The sequence below is a fragment of the Vicugna pacos genome, chromosome 3, assembly GCF_048564905.1.
Source record: "Vicugna pacos chromosome 3, VicPac4, whole genome shotgun sequence".
Classification (NCBI taxonomy): domain Eukaryota; kingdom Metazoa; phylum Chordata; class Mammalia; order Artiodactyla; family Camelidae; genus Vicugna; species Vicugna pacos.
Genome location: NC_132989.1, coordinates 41,663,407 through 41,681,889, shown reverse-complemented (window position 1 = coordinate 41,681,889; position 18,483 = coordinate 41,663,407). Strand labels below are relative to the sequence as shown.

At 42.8% G+C, this 18,483-nt stretch overlaps 2 protein-coding genes across 6 annotated transcripts in view; both read right to left on the bottom strand.

Moving 5' to 3' along the window:
• TRIM36 (tripartite motif containing 36) overlaps positions 1-2,679 on the bottom strand; it is a 28,603-nt gene extending 25,924 nt beyond the window's left edge. Inside the window, exons 1-2 of one of the 2 annotated variants that reach the window (XM_072958073.1) lie at positions 2,378-2,679; positions 95-329 (exon numbers count right to left, since the gene is read on the bottom strand). In XM_072958073.1, coding sequence (XP_072814174.1) covers positions 95-329; positions 2,378-2,404 — 262 coding nt within the window. In that variant the 5' untranslated portion in view covers positions 2,405-2,679. The remainder of the gene's footprint in view (positions 1-94; positions 330-2,377) is intronic. The other variant, XM_006203961.4, reaches the window with a different exon arrangement.
• A 1,378-nt stretch (positions 2,680-4,057) lies between these two features.
• The window catches only part of PGGT1B (protein geranylgeranyltransferase type I subunit beta), a 78,622-nt gene continuing 64,196 nt past the window's right edge, over positions 4,058-18,483 (bottom strand). For all 4 annotated transcript variants that reach the window (XM_072958075.1, XM_072958077.1, XM_072958080.1 and 1 more), the window contains exon 14: positions 4,058-4,231. The gene's annotated coding sequence lies outside the window, so the exon portion shown is untranslated. The remainder of the gene's footprint in view (positions 4,232-18,483) is intronic.

Sequence of the window (18,483 nt, the reverse complement as noted above, 5' to 3'; positions counted from 1 at the left end):
AAGATTAACCTTCAAAATGACAAATATAATTTCCCTTCCACAGTTATTACTGAACGTATGTCTAAGCTCCCCCACCCCAGGTTCTATCACATACCTGGTCTGCTAATTCTGTCAATTTTATCCACGCTAGGGGAGGGAAACCGAAGTCGAGGACTGCTCTGATTGGAGTTGTCTGATCCCACGTCATTGAACGAATCATCAAGCATCAGTAAGAGTTCCTTTACACATTTATGACAGATACTATGTTGGCAAGGGAGAATCAACGGGTGGGTAAACAGTTCCTTGCATGCTGGGCAAATGAGCTCTCTTTCGATATTCTTAATGGTAACCTTAAATTGAGAAAAAGAAATCAGAATCAAAGGTTTTTAGTGTGCAAATACATAACATGTGTATACCTCTCGTATAAATACATATGTTTACTTCAAAAAGAGTTAAACAGATTTCTTCTAATCTGAAGTTTCTTTTTGGTTATGAAAGTCTATACCACTAACCACCCTTCATCATCCATTGCGTAGAGCTGATGGGACATGAGATGGTTTTTAAAAAAACCTGAAATATGAGAAAAATTAGCATACAATATTAGCAGATCATAATATTTCATCAACAGTTATAAAGTTATTCAAATCATTAATTCACTGATTTCGGATTTCAATGAAATCCTGCACGTAGATTATTTCAATAAAAATTAAGAATATAGCACTAAAAATATGACTTCATATTTAGAACATTATCTGTGTAATGGGCAAGTAACAAGAGCCAGTAAACACTGGGTTAGCCATCTTATTCATGGATTCTTACTTGAAATCTATTTACAAGCTGAATTATCAGCAATTTTCTACATTAAAGTGACCATTTTCCATACGCTGCAACTGTAATGCAGGTAAATACTTCAGGTTCTCAAGTTGCACTATCAAAATAGCTATCATAAAAGCACTTTATAAATACTGAACGGGTGCAGAGGATTAGAAGGAACCATTATAAGTGCTCTCAATACTACAGGCTTGCACTATTTTCAATGAGAAATACTGAGACTCATCACAACTAAAAAGGTTTGATGACCTCAAACCAGTTTTCCCATCCTTTGCCTGTGTAGGTGTCTCCTCACGGATCCCCCAAACTTCAGGTGCTATGAATCTATCTTCAGCATCCCTGAAACTGTAATGAAGGTATAATTTTAAAGTACCAATAACCTTGTACAATGACTTCAACTACTGGAAACACACAGAAAATTAAAATTGAATCAATTCACTTGTTTTAAATAAAAATGTATGCGAGTCAATTCCCCCTAAAATAACACACAGTGCTTTAACAATCCCTGACAGCACTTCAGCCAACTGGCTCCATCGCTGTTAATGGGTCTTGAGATGCAGCATTTCTTGCTGCATCATTCAATGAATATTAAGCGAAAGCCCCCATCACGTCACAATCATAGTTTAGTTGAAAGATAGCTATACCTCACAATTCACAGCAAACAATACAGAATATTCATATCCTATTTCATGTCATACACAATTTGACATCTAATTCAAAGGAAAATATTGTCCTGAACGTCCAGAAAAAGGTTCCCACACCCCATTTTACGGGAGGTTTACCTCTTAGCGGAAGATCTAAAATCATTTCTACTTTCCTTGTACATGGAGCAGTGCATAAGCTTTCTAATAACGATGGCTCTAAAGCAACTCTTAAGCAAAAGAAAAATTAAGTATTCATTTTACATTCATTGAGGGGAAGGAATCTGATTAAGAGAAATGTGACGTGGTGGCTATTTCAGTTAAGCTATTTCAAAATAAATGAGGTTCGACGGGAAAACAGGTTCGGAGAACTGCATATCCGACCCCTCCAAACAAAAACTCTTACACCGCGACAGCTGCGGGAGCAAGTCCAGGCAAAGCCGAGGAGGAGCCTTTGCTCGCGGCAACACGGAGGGCCGGGGCCGCGGGGGTCGGAGCGGGACTGGAGCGCCGGCCCCACTGCCCTCCCAGACAAAGGGCGGCGGGACACGCGCGACGTACGCGCCCCGGGCCGCCACCCGCACCCGACTCCCTAAAGCGAATTCCGTTCTACAATCTGAACACCACCGAAGAGCCCCGCCCAGACTCCCCGAGGTGCTCAGGTGGGCCATCACCGCACCCGAGTGGCGCCCTCTTCCGGGTCCAGGTGACTCGGAGTCCGATCCTCTCCTCCGAGGGGCAGAAAAGGGGCGTCCTGGGTTGCGGAACCCGGCCCAGGGCGGCGAAGGCGAAGAGGAAGCGGGGCCACCACACGCCCGCCCTCGCTCCTCCTTAGTAGAGGCTCAGGGCAGAGGAGAAAGAGAGACCAGGGGGCCCCGGCGGGCCCCCACCGAGGTGTGAGGCAGCCGCCCGTCTCCCCAACTCACCAGCGAGTCTGAACCATCCCCCTCCATGGCAGCCTTCTGCCAGGTGTCATCAACGGCAGGGTCCAAACAGGCAGACCGGCAGCCCCCGGCAGGCTCTGGTGGGCGGGTCTCTGCGGCGGCCGCGGAGCCTCGGTTCGGAGCCGGAGGGCGAGTTGGTCGGCCGGACCCGGCCAGCGGACTCACGCGGGGAGAAGCAGGCCAGGGCGGACCAAAGCACGGGCGCGCGCGGAGAGCCGAGCTTTGCTCCCTGCGACGGCCCCGGGAGTCCCGCCCCGCGGCCGGCTGCGGCGGCGGCTCCTGCGGACTGCGGCTGGGCGGGCGGCCGCGCGAAGACCAGGGCGAGGGCGCCGCGGAGGGCGGGGCCGGGGCGGGGCGGCGCCGTCGCCCGGGCAACAGCGCCCACCGCACAAAGGAGGAGGGGCCGCGGGCGGCGGGGCGACCCTGAAACTGAGCAGCGGGTCCGGGGTATGGCGCGCCGCGGGGTCCCAGCTCTCTCCGCCCCCGCCTCTGCTCCGCCCCCGCCGCTCCTCACTCCCACCCGAGCCGCCGCGGTCGGCCCCTGTCGGGGTAGCAAGCCTCCGGGGGGCGGAAGTGAGGGCGATAAAGGGGCGGCGGTGGCGGAGGGCCGCGCCGGGGCGGGACCGGGGTGGAGCGGACTGGCGCTGCTGCGGAGAACTGCAGCCCAGGCCACTGTCCGGCGCGGACCACCTGCCCCTCATTTTGCATTCCGTGCGCTTTGGTAAAGCGCGAGCCGAGCATCACAGACAAGTCCCATTTCCTGACTCTAGACGGGGCGGCGGGACGAGGGCGGATCCAGGCCGCCTTCCCCGTGCCGTCGCATCCATCATAGAGCTGCGCGCTGGGCAGGCGACCTGGGCGAGACCTCGCTCACCCCACCCCTATCCGAGCCGGGGATTTTCCCTAGTCGGTCCCTGCCCCGCCTCGCTCTCCTCTTCCGGCCCGATTCGTAGGGTGAACTTCACATTCCTTGACTGGGCACCAACCACTTATTCTGCTTTCTGCTTCTGCTTTTCCACACCAGGGCGCGGCGCTGTCACGCACGACACGTTCTTGCCAAGCGGTGCGGGGACAAGCCGCAGAGTAGAGGTCTCTCTCCATTAGAGACAGTAGCCTCTTGCCCTTTCTAGTGTGAGCGTCCTGCCCTCGTCCCCGCTGCTGCTCCGCGGTTTCCTTCCCGGGACAGAGGATGCGGGGAAATCGGGACAGCTGGTCCTGAGCGGCTCCCGCACCTACGCATCCACGCGGCGGGCGCCAGCCGGGTGTTAAGCGCAGCTTCGCCAGCTCGGAGACTAGAGACGTTAAAATTCACCTGCTCAAGGGTGTTTCTTCCCTTTTCCAAGGCAAATCGAAAACAAATTAACCTGGGTTGTTGGAAGCTGTATTGTTAGAACACGCCACTGCCCTCCTGGCTGGCCAAATAATTCCATCCCTTACGTATAGCCTGAGAAAACAGGAGTTCTGAAAATCTGAGTGAAGGGACCCCCGCACAGAATCCCGTTTAGATTTTGAAAATGTTTCCCACTGTTATTTCCTATTTGGGAGAAGTCTCTCGCTGTGAAAAGTTCCGCCGTCTTCCCACAGCACTGTCAGCAGTCCTAGCCTCTTCTCCAGCCGGCAATTAAATAACGGTGTAGCAGGGTAGAATTAAGAACAGTAAGGCACCATAGCAATTGTCTTTAATGGAATACCCTCAGTTTACAGACGAGGTGCACAGAGGATGAACGCCTTGCCAAGTAATGATTGGACGATTCTGATCAGGATTAGTGCCCGTTGCGTGGGCCCACATGCTGGAGTTGAGGCTGGTTCCTTCCTTCCCACATGTTCTGAAGCGTCCTAATCAAGAGGGAAATTAGGAAAATGCCTGCGTAATTTAGTCACTTATGTATGACACCATGTTCCCTTAAAAGGCCTAACTAACCATTCAAAATCATTATAAGTCAGTTTCTGTTTTTAATACTGGTCTTTGGGTTCAGTACTACCCCTCTAGCTGTAGTCTCACATCAGCATACTTGAATCGCGTTTCGTCCAAAACTAACTTGTTAAAGTACAGAGTACAAGAGATTAGAAGGCATCATTAACATGAACTAACGATAAAAACTGTATAGACAATATTAAATTTCAAAGCTCTTCCATTACTCAAATCAAACTCCAATGATTTATCATTTTCCACCTGATTCTCAAACTTCAAAAATTATGCTAATAAACTTAGTAAGAATGTGGGAAACTAGGCACTTTCAAACTTTTTTGTAGCGGTGTATATTGGTCCAGCTTATTTGAAGGGAAACTACAAATGCTATCAAAAATTTTATATGCTTATACCTTTAAGCAATTCCACTTCTAATAATTTTCCCACTGAAAGACTAGCATGTGTGCACAAAAACATGTGTGCAAAGATCTCATTGGGACTTTATTTATAGAAGCTAAATATCTAATCCATAATGTACATCCACACCTTGGAATACTATTGCAGCAGTTAAAATGAATGTACGGTTGAGAAAGGATTTCTAAAATATAGTGTTAAAAAAGTACAAACCCATAATGATTCTGTATGTTGCCACTTTGGCATAAAAAAAAAGAGAACAGCAGGCAAATTGCTTATATAGGCAAATACGTAAATAAAAATAAGTATGAAATAGAGCACAAAAAATGGCAACAGTGTAGGAAAGAAGTAAGGGGATGGAGTTATGTGTGGAAAACACTTTCCACCCACATTGTATTGTATGGTTTGCACTTTATAATATATGCATATTTTACTTCTCAAAAATTTTAATGTAATCTAATTCATAAACTTTTAATCCCATATTTATTTCAACTATTTAACCCATACACTTTTAAAAACAAAATGGGGGAGGAGGGATATCGGTAAGAAAATAGCAAGTATGAAAACCACCATTTGGGGAGGGATAAATTAGGAGTTCTGAGATTAGCAGATACAAACTATACAGAATAGATAAACAGCAAAGTCCCATTGGATAACACAGGAAACCATATTCAGTATCTTGTAATAACCTATAATAAAAGGAATATGGAAAAGAATACATGTGTGTATAACTGAATCACTATGCTGTACACCAGAAAGTAACACAACATTGTAAATCAACTAAACTTCAATTTAAAAATAAAATAAAATAAAACCACCATTCTAAACTACCACTCTCTCACTTGCCTAGTCATTTCTACCAGCTTTGCTGCCATGCTTTGGGTCATCTCATCACTTTCAACACCCATCCATCTCAGCTATTAGTTGTCAAAGATACCAAGGTCCTTCCCAGTACCCCAAGTTAAAATCCTGTGGGTTTGAGGTTTTTTTTTTAAGTCCTTTTCTCTCCTTCCCTGGTACCTCTCTCTGATTAGCCTTCAAATCCTCTTGCAATAACACAAAATGAGTCTAGGTGGGCCTAGAGTCACCAGGCTTCTTCCCTGTAGACACGGAGAAGCTTTTGAAGGTAGTTAAGTGGAAATGACATGAAAGACCTGTTTTATTTTGTTTTGTTTCTTAAATCATTAATCCCCTAATTTGTACTGCATATACTATCCCTTGGTGCCTACCCTTCTTCAGTTGGGAGTGTTCTAGCACCTTCTTTTCCAATAGTTTCGTTTAAAATATGGGCCAAATTCAACACAAGGAAGCCTGTTCCATACCTAGCACCCCCTCCAGTCCACCAACCTTCAGTACCCTTGTTTACATTATACCTTGTGCTTGCTGGCATTGTGTAATCACTCTTCTAGCACAGGGGTGTGAGCTGTCTCCAATCTACCTGCTTCATGAAGTCCAAAAGGTCAGTTTCTCCTACTTCACCCGCCAATAACCGCCACTCCAGAAACACACACATACACACACACACACCCTATTCAGGCCTGGTAAAAGAGAGGCTCAATAAACGTTCACTACCTCACACTTACAATATAAACCTGATACCCTCTAGGCTATACACTATTCACTGACCTGGTCTCTTTCCACATTGACTCCTAATACCCAACAAGAGATTAAATTCCTGGCCGAGTCAGGTCCTAATGACCATGGTGCATATTTCAGTCAGTGCCATGAGGCACCACTGGCTCGTAATCTGTTTGGTCTGAGGTCAAACATCAGAGTACCATTCTGTTAGTATGTCCTGAACAAGAAGTAGCAACAGGGTGGCATGGCCAGCATCCTCCTAAACCTTGCCCCCTGTTAGGATCAATGTGGGTTGTTCAATTGAGAGAGCCCCTAGACTTAGGGTAAATGAGGAAGGTGGCAATGAAGTAAATCAACGAAGTAAATCACAGGGCTTCACAGTAGATTGGCACATGTCCTGTCTACACTGCTGGGTATCAGGAGGTTACAGGAAAGTGACAAGAGATGACATTTATCAATGATTGACCCAAGCCTCTGACAGGCCAAGCTTACCTGTCATAAAGTGTTTCTATGGGAACAGCCTCAGGGGAGAGGAGGCCAGAGAGCCAGGAAGTTGAGATTTCCATTGCCCAGCCAAAGCCTCATCTCATCTTTCAAGCCACAGCTCTAGAGCCTCCATCCTCAGGTGTCTAGTTTTCATTGGTCAGCTCCTCTTACTCCGAAGTCCTGCAGCACTTAGAGTCTTACTGCTCAGTTTAATACGATGACAAACTCATTTCATACGCCAAAGTCTGATGTTTTTTAAGCCTTATCTTCCCATCCATGTAGAGCTTTTGTTTAAGAGAAAATCCAGTAGGCATTTATCTGCTAAATGGTAGCACTGGACCAACAATTTGAGAGTTGATGAGTGGAACACAGTGGGGGTCCAGCAGGTATTTTGCCAGGAGGGTACTGGCTGCATGACTGGTGGGCAAAGGGGTCTCTTAGCCAACTTGGGGTGAACGATACTGATAATATACAGAGGTTGTTAGCAGGTCCCTTTTGACTGTATCTTATTATTCCTACACTTGGGGTTGCTAGGTTCAGCAAATAAAAACACAGGCCAGCTGTTAAATTTAAATTTGAACTTCAGATACATAATGAACCTTTTTAGTATAAAAATGTCCCAAACATTGAATGGAATATACTTACACTAAAACAACAACAACAACAACAAAAACTATGTGTCATTTATCTGAAATTCAAATTTTTAACTCTACGTCCTGTATTTTACCTGGCAACTGTACCTCCCATTGTGAAAGATCACAGTTTGCATATGAGGTATCTCAAGACCTAACCTTGTTGTCAAAGTAGCTAGACCAAATAGCTTTCACTTATTGAAGTCCTACTATGTGCCAATAACAATATTAAGAACTTTGCACAAAATAGTCATTTAATTCTTGCAATAACCCTGTGAAATAGGTACAATTCCCTTCAGAAGGGACATGTAATCCTCACAACTCCTCCCTACCTATATCCAGAGATTAATATCCTCTAGGCCACATGGCTAGATACCAACAGACAAACCTGGGTCTCACTCCAGCATCCCTACTGCACTGCCCACAGGTAAGTGTAAAACATGTAACTTATAATTTCATAGAAAATATGATTTAAACATTCTTTGACAAAGTGGTTTCAGAGATACTTCCTGCCTCAAATTATCTTTTGAGCAAGGTAGTAAAAACATCAGAAGAAAATTCTGATATTACGAAATTACTACTTTCAAATGATACTGTTAACGTTTAAATCTTCTCTTTGCCTTCCCTACTCCCCAGAACACACACATTTTGCCCAATCCCAAGATATAAAAAAAAAATATTTTAAACAATACTTTGCAGTGGACACAACCTTAGTATTATCACCCAGTTCAGACTCAGCTGCGTGAGTAACTGTCTATGGTGCCCTCTGAAACAGATCATTTGGTGGCATTTTGGTTTTGGTCCCAGGAGATGTTTAAGACTTTACATTAGTCTAGACTGGAGGATTTTCTAAATGTAATTATTTCAAAGTATAAGTATCTTCTTGTTCGAAAGTAAATTTTGTGTTTATTAAAGTTCTTGAATTTTTCGTGCCTCAAAGATATTCAAAGTTAAAAGTAATATTTCACCAAATAATAGAATCATTGCCTGTTTCTCTATTAAAATTAAATGTGAGCTTTCCAGAACCTCTTTGTTTTACTCAAACTATTGTACTCCATGGACATGCCTGAACAGTAACTACTGAACTGTTGGAAACAGAAAGTATTTTCTGGCTGTGAATACATAACTATATATGTGTTTAAAATTCTAAATAGAGAAGTACACTAAATATAAATTCCTCTATGTTCCTTGTCATCAAATCTTCATTATATGATTCTGGAAAAGTGTGTGACGGTGTGAAGAGAAGAAATTATGAAGATGATACAAAATTAATGATGCAAATCTTGCTGGAGACCAAATGAGTTTGAAAATACTGCTTTTGTGTAATCCAAGATACTGACCATAGATTTGGGAGGCTCTCTTTCAGTCCAAATAGATGAGTTACAAAAGAAAAACAAAATAAATAAACAAAAACCCCTCAGAAATCAGCTCCCAGAAATGGTACAAATTTCTGTAATAGTGAAATATAACGAATTTCATTTACATTGATTTTTAAACCTCTTGAGAATTATCATAGGTACTAATTATACATATGGGGTATTGTTTGATGAAGAGAAAGACCATAATGGTAGAGATTACTGTGTACTTTAAATATTAAGGTAATCATCACAATAGAGTAAAATAAGCTGATCAAGTTTGTCATGTGGGTTTTAGGTTACCCTGAGGTGAAAGGCTCACCTCCCACATTCAGTGAACACAATAACAAGTTAATTTAATTTGAAATAGACACACAGCAAACTGGAGCCACTGGGAAATGCAGTGGATTGGAGGTGGGAGTGAAGTTCCACTTTTTACTCTGTAAAACTTTCTGTAAATTTTGAATATTTTGCAACAAGCATGTATTAAATGTTGTAAAATGTTAAAGCCATCAGGGAAAAGTAAAAGAAGTTTCGATGATGGTCAATCCATTGGTCTCAACTTTGCAGGCTGGGAGGAAAGGGAAGGCAGCAGGAAGACAAGAGCCTCTGCTCTTTTTTTTTTTTTTAAACTCTGTGAACTTATCGTAATTAGGTAAGTTTCACAATATTCTCTACATCACCAACTTGAGCAACAAAATGAAGTCTAACTCCTGTGAGGAAAATTAAGCGAGTCAGTCTCCAAGGTCTGCTATTCCATGGCTAATACTCAGAGGTATTCAGGTATTGGGGGTTTGTTTTTTTCATTACAGTGAGCATCTTGTGAAATACAATGCTAATTCTGAGAGCTTTTTTTTTTTTTAAATCTGACTTTATCACAAGAAGCTTTAAACATTCACTAATGGTTCTGCCCAACTGGCCCATTTAGGGTTTATGGGAAGTTGACCTGCTGCTTCATCATCACCTGGGGTGTCAAACATGCAGATCCTTGAATCTCACCTCATAACCATTCTCTCTCAATTTCAAGTTTTCCCTGCTAGTGAAGGAAAGTATTAGCCAGCTAATATAATTCTGGCTTACTTTGAGGAGTATCTGAGCACCACAGACTTAAACTCACCTCTCACTCATCCTATTCTCAATCCCATCAAGAGTGGTCCATTTATTTTGTAATTAGCAAAAGGCATCCTCTTTCCTCCTCTCCTCTCTACTCGCCAACCCAGCCTTCAAAGTTTCTGGGCAGCCAGGGTCCTGCTGTGTGCTTTGGATAGCCGGGTTCTGGCCTTCTGGCTGCAGGCCAGAACTTCCTTCTAGGAATGTAGGACGCTCTGAGCCAGCACTTCCTTCTGGACTTCTCCTCTCCCCAGGGTCAGACCTCCAGAGGGTGGAGAGGGCTCTGATAGGCAACCCTGGCCCAGGAGGTGGCCAAGCCTAAGCTGTTTGAGGGGGACAAGGAGCTTGGAGATGCTGGCCAGGATGTCCCCACGCATGCGCGGGAGGCCCCTCGATACGTTGGATCGAGCCCCTGGATATGAAGAAAAGCGGACCAACGTTCTCCATTTGTACTTCTTGTCCCGGAGTGTAAACGGTAGGGGTATCCCGAGGCACAACCTTTACCTTCGAAAAGTTAGTAAGTATTCTGTTTCGAATGAGTGTATTCTGTGTTTGCAGAATAGAATTCAGGGACGCTCGCCGTCCCCTTCCCGGGGCTCTTTCCTCTAGGAGTTCCTTAACCCGCTCCCCAGCCCAGGAGCCGCAGGACTGTGTTACCTCAAGCATCTGCGTTGTTGGGGTTAGTGAGGCATGAGACTGAGGTTTCAGGTGCTCACACCAGGACTGCAGATCATCCTTCTTTCTATGACCTTGCGCAGGGAGTCCTTTTCTCTATGTCATCACCTTTCCTCGAAACTCCAGGTGCAGAGGGCAAACGCAGACGCTGTTGCTGTCTGGCCACCGGCGGATCCCCGAAGACCACGCACCACGCAGTTTTTGCATTTCCCGACACTTACCGCCTGCAAACCACTTAGGAACCTCTCCAGGCACTTTCTCGGATGCAGCGCGGAGGCCCGCCTCCCCGCAATGCTTTCAGCCTAGAAGCAGCGCCACCTGGCCCGGCCGAGGGCGTGGTCGCCAGGCGCCACCGACAGTGCCAGCCTGCGGTTTTCAAAAGGGCTCCAGGACAGGTACCGAGCTGAAATCCGGCGTCTTAGCATCACCCCTTCCCCATCACAAGAAGGATGCTTGACTTCTTCTGGGCCTGGGACAGCGGCCAAGGACCTGGAGGAGGGCTGAAAACGCCGGCGCTGGGCGAATGGGGTTGAGGGTGGAAGGTTCTGGCCCTATTTACCCGCCACAAGGTCAACTGCACACTGAACCCAATCCCATCCTCCTGGCCTGTTCACCTTCTGTTTCGACCCTCCCTCCGTACTCCGCGCTTGGGCAGGCGAGGTCACCCTCTCGAAGTCACCACGCTTGACAGCCCTGGGTGCATCGAGGAGCGCCCCCTCAGCCAACGCCCGGTCCCCCACCCCATCTCCCTCGACGTTCCGGGAGACCCCGCCGTCGGCCAGCTGACCTAGTCCCTTTTGGCTCATTTCAGAGATGCCGCGCAATTCAAAAAAAAAAAAAAAAAGAAAAAGGAAAGAAAGAAAAGGCGGCTACTTTGCATGCTGCAGCTGCCGGGGATTCCAGCTGACAGTGCGGACCTGGGATTCCAGCCCGCCCTCCCTGGGGGCTTCAGGGGGCCGGGACGCCCACAGCCACAAGCCAGGTAGTGACTGGGGTGGGAACCCAGGCCGTGGCTCCGCGCGCCAAAGCACTTACCTTGCCTCTGGCTAGCAATTCCATGATGTAGCCAAATTCACTTATCTCCCCTGCCTCAGACATGGTTACGACCCTTCGCAAACTCTGCAGGACCGAGGCGGGTGCATCGAATTTGTTCTTTTTCCCTTTCTCTGTTTTCAGTCTGAGTTTTGCCAAGCGCTCCGCTAGTATGCAGTTAACGAGGAAAAATGAGAAAGCGGGGGAAAAAGCAAACAGTGGGGTTGGGTGGGATGAAAGCCATAGAGGGCTCCTGGGCAGCCACGTCCGGCGTTCTTAGCTCTGGGCGAGTGGTCAGGGCAGGACCATGTAACGGAACAAACGAGGGCGGCGGCGGCCGTGAAATCCTCACCAGGCGGAGCCCGGCGCGGAGGCCCCGCCTCCTCGGGGGTCGCGGCCCGCGCCTCCTGCCGGGGGTCGGACAACAGCCAGAGACAAACACCAACACAAAAGCCGGTCTGCTCCCGCGTGGCGCCGACTCAGCCCCGACACCCAAGGGATGGTTTAAAATCGTCCTTTATCCGATGCCGGGGACCGTGGCGGTCCGGAGCTCTCAGCGCGAGGACCAGGAAAAATCCTCATCCCACTGTCTGGAGGTGCGAGGGCAGAGAGAATGAATGCAGAGCAGGCACAACAAAGGATCTGGCTGACAGCGCCGGAAAAAAAATAAGTGAGGGCCCAGGAAATGGCAATGCCGCATCTCAAGTCAGCCTTCCTGAAATCCAATAGGTAACAAAGACCCAGCCACGGCTTTTCAGATGAGAACAAACACCAGGATTGTATTTTAAACACTCTAAGTGTGTAAGGGCGATTGTATCTCTATATCCTCTTGATACTCAACTTTCTTTTAATTAAAAAAAAAAAGAAAAGAAAGAGTAAGCATTCCTGCCAGCAAGGTTCTTGGACAAACACTCTTACCCTTAGTTACGACTAACTGACTTTTCCAATTATACATTTCATTGATTGAGTTAAATATTCAGTGCATGTTTCTCACATTTTTCTACTTCTTTTGAAAAATAGCAGCTCCCCTAGGAGGCTGCAGCTGAAACAGACTCTTAGACTCCCTGCTTCATTCATACCTGACAATCTTTGCTTCTCTTGAGAAGAAAACTTGGCTGAACAAAATCGGGCCTACTTTATTTCTCCACTATAGGCAGTCTCTTATCTTTCTTGAAAAGGAGGAAAGTGATAAGGGCATGACATTTTCTTTTTCTTTAAAAACAAAAAGCCAGCTATAATTAGATTAGACACAACTGTAAGATTTACTGCAAGAATGAAATCATTTTCCTTAGGGGTTTTTCTTATTTGTCTTTTCTCTTGGTCACTTTCTGATTTCTCTTCTCTGGTCCAGAAATCCAAAAGTATATAATGCTTTCTTTCTTTCCTGCCTACTTCTCCATAAAGCTCCAGGAATATTGCTCCTTGACTGTTATTCCACCAGAACTTTGCTCCTTCTTCAGTGTATTACTTTTCTTCTCTGAGTTGGTGCTGATAGCCCCTGAGAGCCAGCAGCAAAAGTTAATGTGCTAGGTGGTCACTGCTGGGGCTCAAGAGGTAAGACGCAAGTATAAAGCTTCTTGTTTAGAAGCTTCTCCTTCTCAGGTTCTGCGGAACTTGTGTATGCTCTTTGTTTCCATAAGAAAAACTAGATAGAATTCAAGTTAAGTCTATAGCATTCATGAATGGATTCCTCCCTAATTGCCAGAAAGAGGTGTTGCTTTGAAAGTTAAAGTTTTTCACACCCAGAGAGAATTCAGGCTTATCATAAAAATCAGTGTTAGAGCCAAACCATTAGTCTTATGTCTGCATTACAAGCAGGAATGAGGAAGGGAGAAACAAAGGGGCAAGCTAGCCAAACGTTTCTCCTTAAAAAGCTTTTCCCCAAATCCCATGCAGTGATCTCCACTTACATCTCCCATGTGAGAACTGGATCATATGGCCTTCTCTAGCTACAAGGAAGGCTGGGAAGGTGCTTATTCTACTCTGGGAACAATGCTACTCTAAACAAAATCAAGGGTTTATTAGTAAGGAAGAAGAAGAAACAGGTACTGAGTACGAAACTCAGTTTCTGCTACTCTTGGAAAGTCCATTCAGTTTTCTGAGTTTCAGTTTTCTCTTCTGTAACATGCTGGTTTTGAACTAAATTGTCTCTAATATCTTCCTGCTCTTCATGCTAGTATCTCTGGTCTAAGGATCTCTTTGCCATCTGGCAGCACTAGCTACCCTTTTTTTCCTCAAAAAGTTGCTATTATAAAAGATCTGTCCACCTGATTACTTGCTACTAGGAAATACTCCAGACAAAATATCTTTAACAGTTGCCTGGATTCCCACCCAAGATCAAGATTGGGCTGGGGGCAAGGGTCTCAGAGTCAGCTGCCACAGTGGCAGGAGTGGAACTGCCCATGAGAGTCCAGATCAATGTCCACAAGCTGGAAACTAAGCAGATATCTACTCAAATGCCTGGTGGTATTTACCATTCTTTATTTAGCCAGTGTATGAATAGTTCTATGGAGCAGTAAAGACCTTTCAAAGATGACAGGCATACAAAATGAAGATAACATTAACATTTCCCCTGAAATTCTGTGTATGGACTTCAAAGACACAGGGTCAGTCAGTAGGCATCAAAAGTTGCTTTACTATTTTTCCTACTCTAAGAACAAAGTAAGATTAATATCATACAGATTAATATCTAACTTCATCCCCCACAGGACCAAAATCTTAAAAAAAGTTAATTCACGTTTCTAAAAAATAATAAAATTAATATGACAGATGCTACTTCACAGTAAAAGAAAGAAAGCTATTTAATAGAGGGATTGTGTGATGTGTGGATTTTTCACACTGAGAAGTCTAGCAATATTAGAGTCCCTTGCTGTGGAAAATGTACTAACTGCCAGCTTCCATCTAATTTAGAAAACTTCTCAATATAACTGCTCAAGTGCCATGCTGATTACTGAAATAACTGTCATGTATAGACAGCCACAGTTTTTGGCTTCATTTTAATCCACAACACCCTATTTTCTCCTCCTGATAGTAAACAATGTAACACATAATAGTTTTAACAAATAACACAAAAAACACACATTCCAAATTTTTTAAAACTGTGGACACAAATAAATCATTGTATTTGTGAAGGTTTAGAAGTTGAAAACTATGACGGTGAATGTTTAACAGTTTAAGAGTTGGAGACTAGAATTAGGAATATAAAAATATCTTTGGTTTTAATAAATCCTCATATTTATTTCAACAGCCTTATTTTTCCAAAGTGCAAACATAAAATGTGGCTTTCTGACACAAATGCATCCTAGCACCTACACCCAGAAAGGCGATGTGAAAAACAAATATTTTTAATGGCTCTATTGAGGTATGACTTACATATCATAAAATCTACCAGTTCTAAGTGTATAGTTTAGTAATTTTTATTAAATTATAGAGTTGTGCAACCATCTCATAATCCAGCTCTAAAAGATTGGAATAGCTCTCTTTATTGAGATTTTCTTTGATTTCTCTTAGCTATGCTCTATTGGTTTATTAGTGTTCAGATATATTGAAATGCTTTTGTTAAGTGCATTGCTAAGTATTTTATTATTGTGAATGAAATTGATTTCTTAATTTTATTTTTGAGTTGTTTATTGCTTGTACATAGAAATACAGGTAATCATTGCATAATGTGCTGTCTTGCCATCTTGCAAAATTCATTAATCTATAATTAAAGAAAGTTTTACTTTTTTCTTTCCAATATGTATACCTTTATTTTTCTTGCCTTATTGCTCTGGTTAGACCCTCCAGTAAAATAGTGAATAAAATTAACAAGAGTTATTCCCAATGCCTTATTCCCAATAGGAGGGGAGAAGCATTCCATCTTTAACGATTAACTACACTGATTTAACTACAGTTCGTAAGTTTTGATATGTTGTAGGTTTGTTTTTATTCATTTAGAAATATTTTCTAATCTTCCCTTGTGATGGGCTATTTAGAAATATGCTGTTTAATTTCTAAATTATTCCAAATTTCTAAATAATTTAGATTTCCTATATTTCTTTCTGTTGATTTCTAATCTAATTCCATTTGGAACAAAGACCATTTCACAAAATTATTTAAATACTTTAAAAATATATTGAGGCTTTTTATGGTCTAACATGGGTGTCTGCAAACTTAATGAGTGAGATATTAATATTAATTAAACATTTTACACTTGCAGCCATACAGTCTTTGATGAAAGCACAATCAACAATAGGTAAACAAATGGGTGAGGCTATGTTCCAATAAACATTTATGTACAAAAATAGGCAACTGAATAGAGCATATGAAAAGGTGCTCAACATCATTAGTCATTAGGGAATTGCAACCTAAAACCACAATTGATACCATTTCACACCTATGAGGATGCTTATAAGTTAAAAGAAATGGAAAATAAGTGTTGGTGATAACGTGGAGAAACTGGAAGCCTTGTACACAGCTGGTGGGAATATAAAATGATGCAGTGAGAAACAGTTTCATAGTCCCTGAAAAAGTTAAATATAAAATTATCAAATGACCCAGCAATTCCACTTCTACAAAAGAATTGAAAGCAGGGACTCAAAGAGATACTTGTCTGCAAATGAGTACTTGCTGCTGCATTTTTCACAATAACCAAAAGACAGAAACAACCCAAGTGTTGATCAACATATGACTAGACAAGCAAAATGTAGTATATACATATAATGGAATATTATTTGTCTATAATATAGAATGAGCTTCTGATATATGCTACACTATGTATGGATCTTGAAAGCATTAGGCTTAGCGAAATAGCCAGCCACAGAAGGACAAATACTGTATAATTTCACTTATATAAAATATCTGGAGTAGGCAAATTCATAGGGATAGAAAGTAGACCAGAGGGGCTGAAAGGAGTGGGGAACAGGGAGTTACAGTTTAATGAACAAAGAGACTATGCTATGAATGATGAAAAATTTGGGGTACAGATAATGGCGATGGTTGTGCAACATTATGAATGTAAATAATGCCACTGAATCGGACACCTAAAACGGTTTAAAAAAATTAGGTGTCTGGCCCTTGGGTTGTAGTTTATTGACTCTTTCCTAAAATATTATCTGTTTTGGGTAGTACTCCATGTGTGCTAAAAAGCTTGTGTATTCACATGCACCCCAATGTTCATAGCAGCACTATTTACAATAGCCAAGACATGGAAATAACCTAAATGTCAATCAACAGATGACCGGATAAAGAAATTGTGGTATAAAGATTTAAACATAAGACAAGATACAATAAACCTCCTAGAAGAAAATATAGGCAACACATTATCTGACATACATCTCAAAAATGTTCTCCTAGAACACTGTACTCAAGCAATAGAAATAAAAGCAAGAATAAACAAATGGGACCTATCAAAACTTACAAGCTTCTGCACAGCAAAGGAAACAAGAAGTAAAACAAAAAGAAAACCTACGGAATGGGAGAAAATTGTTGTAAATGAAACCGACAAAGCCTTGATCTCCAGAATATACAAGCAGCTCATACAACTTAATAAGCAAAAAACAAACAACCCAATCCAAAAATGGGCAAAAGACCTAAACAAGCAATTCTCCAAGGAAGAAATACAAATGATCAACAGGCACATGAAAAAATGCTCAATATCACTAATTATCAGAGAAATGAAGTCAAAACTACACTGAAGTATCATCTCACACCAGTCAGAATGGCTATCATTCAAAAATCCACAAATGACAAATGCTGGAGAGGCTGTGGAGAAAAGGGAACCCTCCTACAATGCTGGTGGGAATGCAGTTTGGTACAGCCATTATGGAAAACAGTATGGAGAATCCTCAAAAGACTAGGAATAGACTTACCATATGACCTAGGAATCCCGCTCCTGGGCATCTATCCAGACGGAACCCTACTTCAAAAAGACACCTGCACCCCAATGTTCATAGCAGCACTATTTACAATAGCCAAGACATGGAAATAGTCTAAATGTCCAACCACAGATGACTGGATAAAGAAGAGGTGGTATATTTATACAATGGAATACTATTCAGCCATAAAAACCGACAACGTAACACCATTCGCAGCAACATGGATGCTCCTGGAGAATGTCACTCTAAGTGAAGTAAGCCAGAAAAAGAAAGAAAAATACCATATGAGATCGCTCATATGTGGAATCTAAAAACAAACAAACAAACAAACAAATAAATTCAAAACAGAAACAGACTCATAGACATAGAATACAAAGTTGTGGTTGCCAAGGGGGCAGGGGGTGGGAAGGGACAGACCGGGATTCAAAACATAGAATAGATAGACAAAATTACACTGTATAGCACAGGGAAATATATACAAGACCTTATGGTAGCTCACAGAGAAAAAAAAGTGACAATGAATATATATATGTTCATGTATAACTGAAAAATTGTGCTCTACACTGGAATTTGACACAACATTGTAAAATGATTATAACTCAATAAAAAATGTAAAAAAAAAAGAAGTTGTGGTATATTTATACAATGGAATACTACTCAGCCATAAAAAATAATAAAATAATGCCACTTGCAGCAACATGGATGGCCCTGGAGAATGTCATTCTAAGTGAAGTAAGCCAGAAGGAGAAAGAAAAATGCCATATGATATCACTCATATGTGGAATCTAAAAAAAAAAAAAAGACAAATGAACTTATATATAAAACAGAAACAGACTCACAGATATAGAAAACAAACTTATGGTTACCAGAGGGGAATGGGGTGGGAAGGGATAAATTAGCAGTTCAAGATTTGCAGATACTGACTGGTATATATAAAATAGATAAACAAATTTATACTGTATAGCACAGGGAACTATATTCGATATCTTGCAGTAGCTTATGGTGAAAAAGAATATGAAAATGAATACATTTATATTCATGT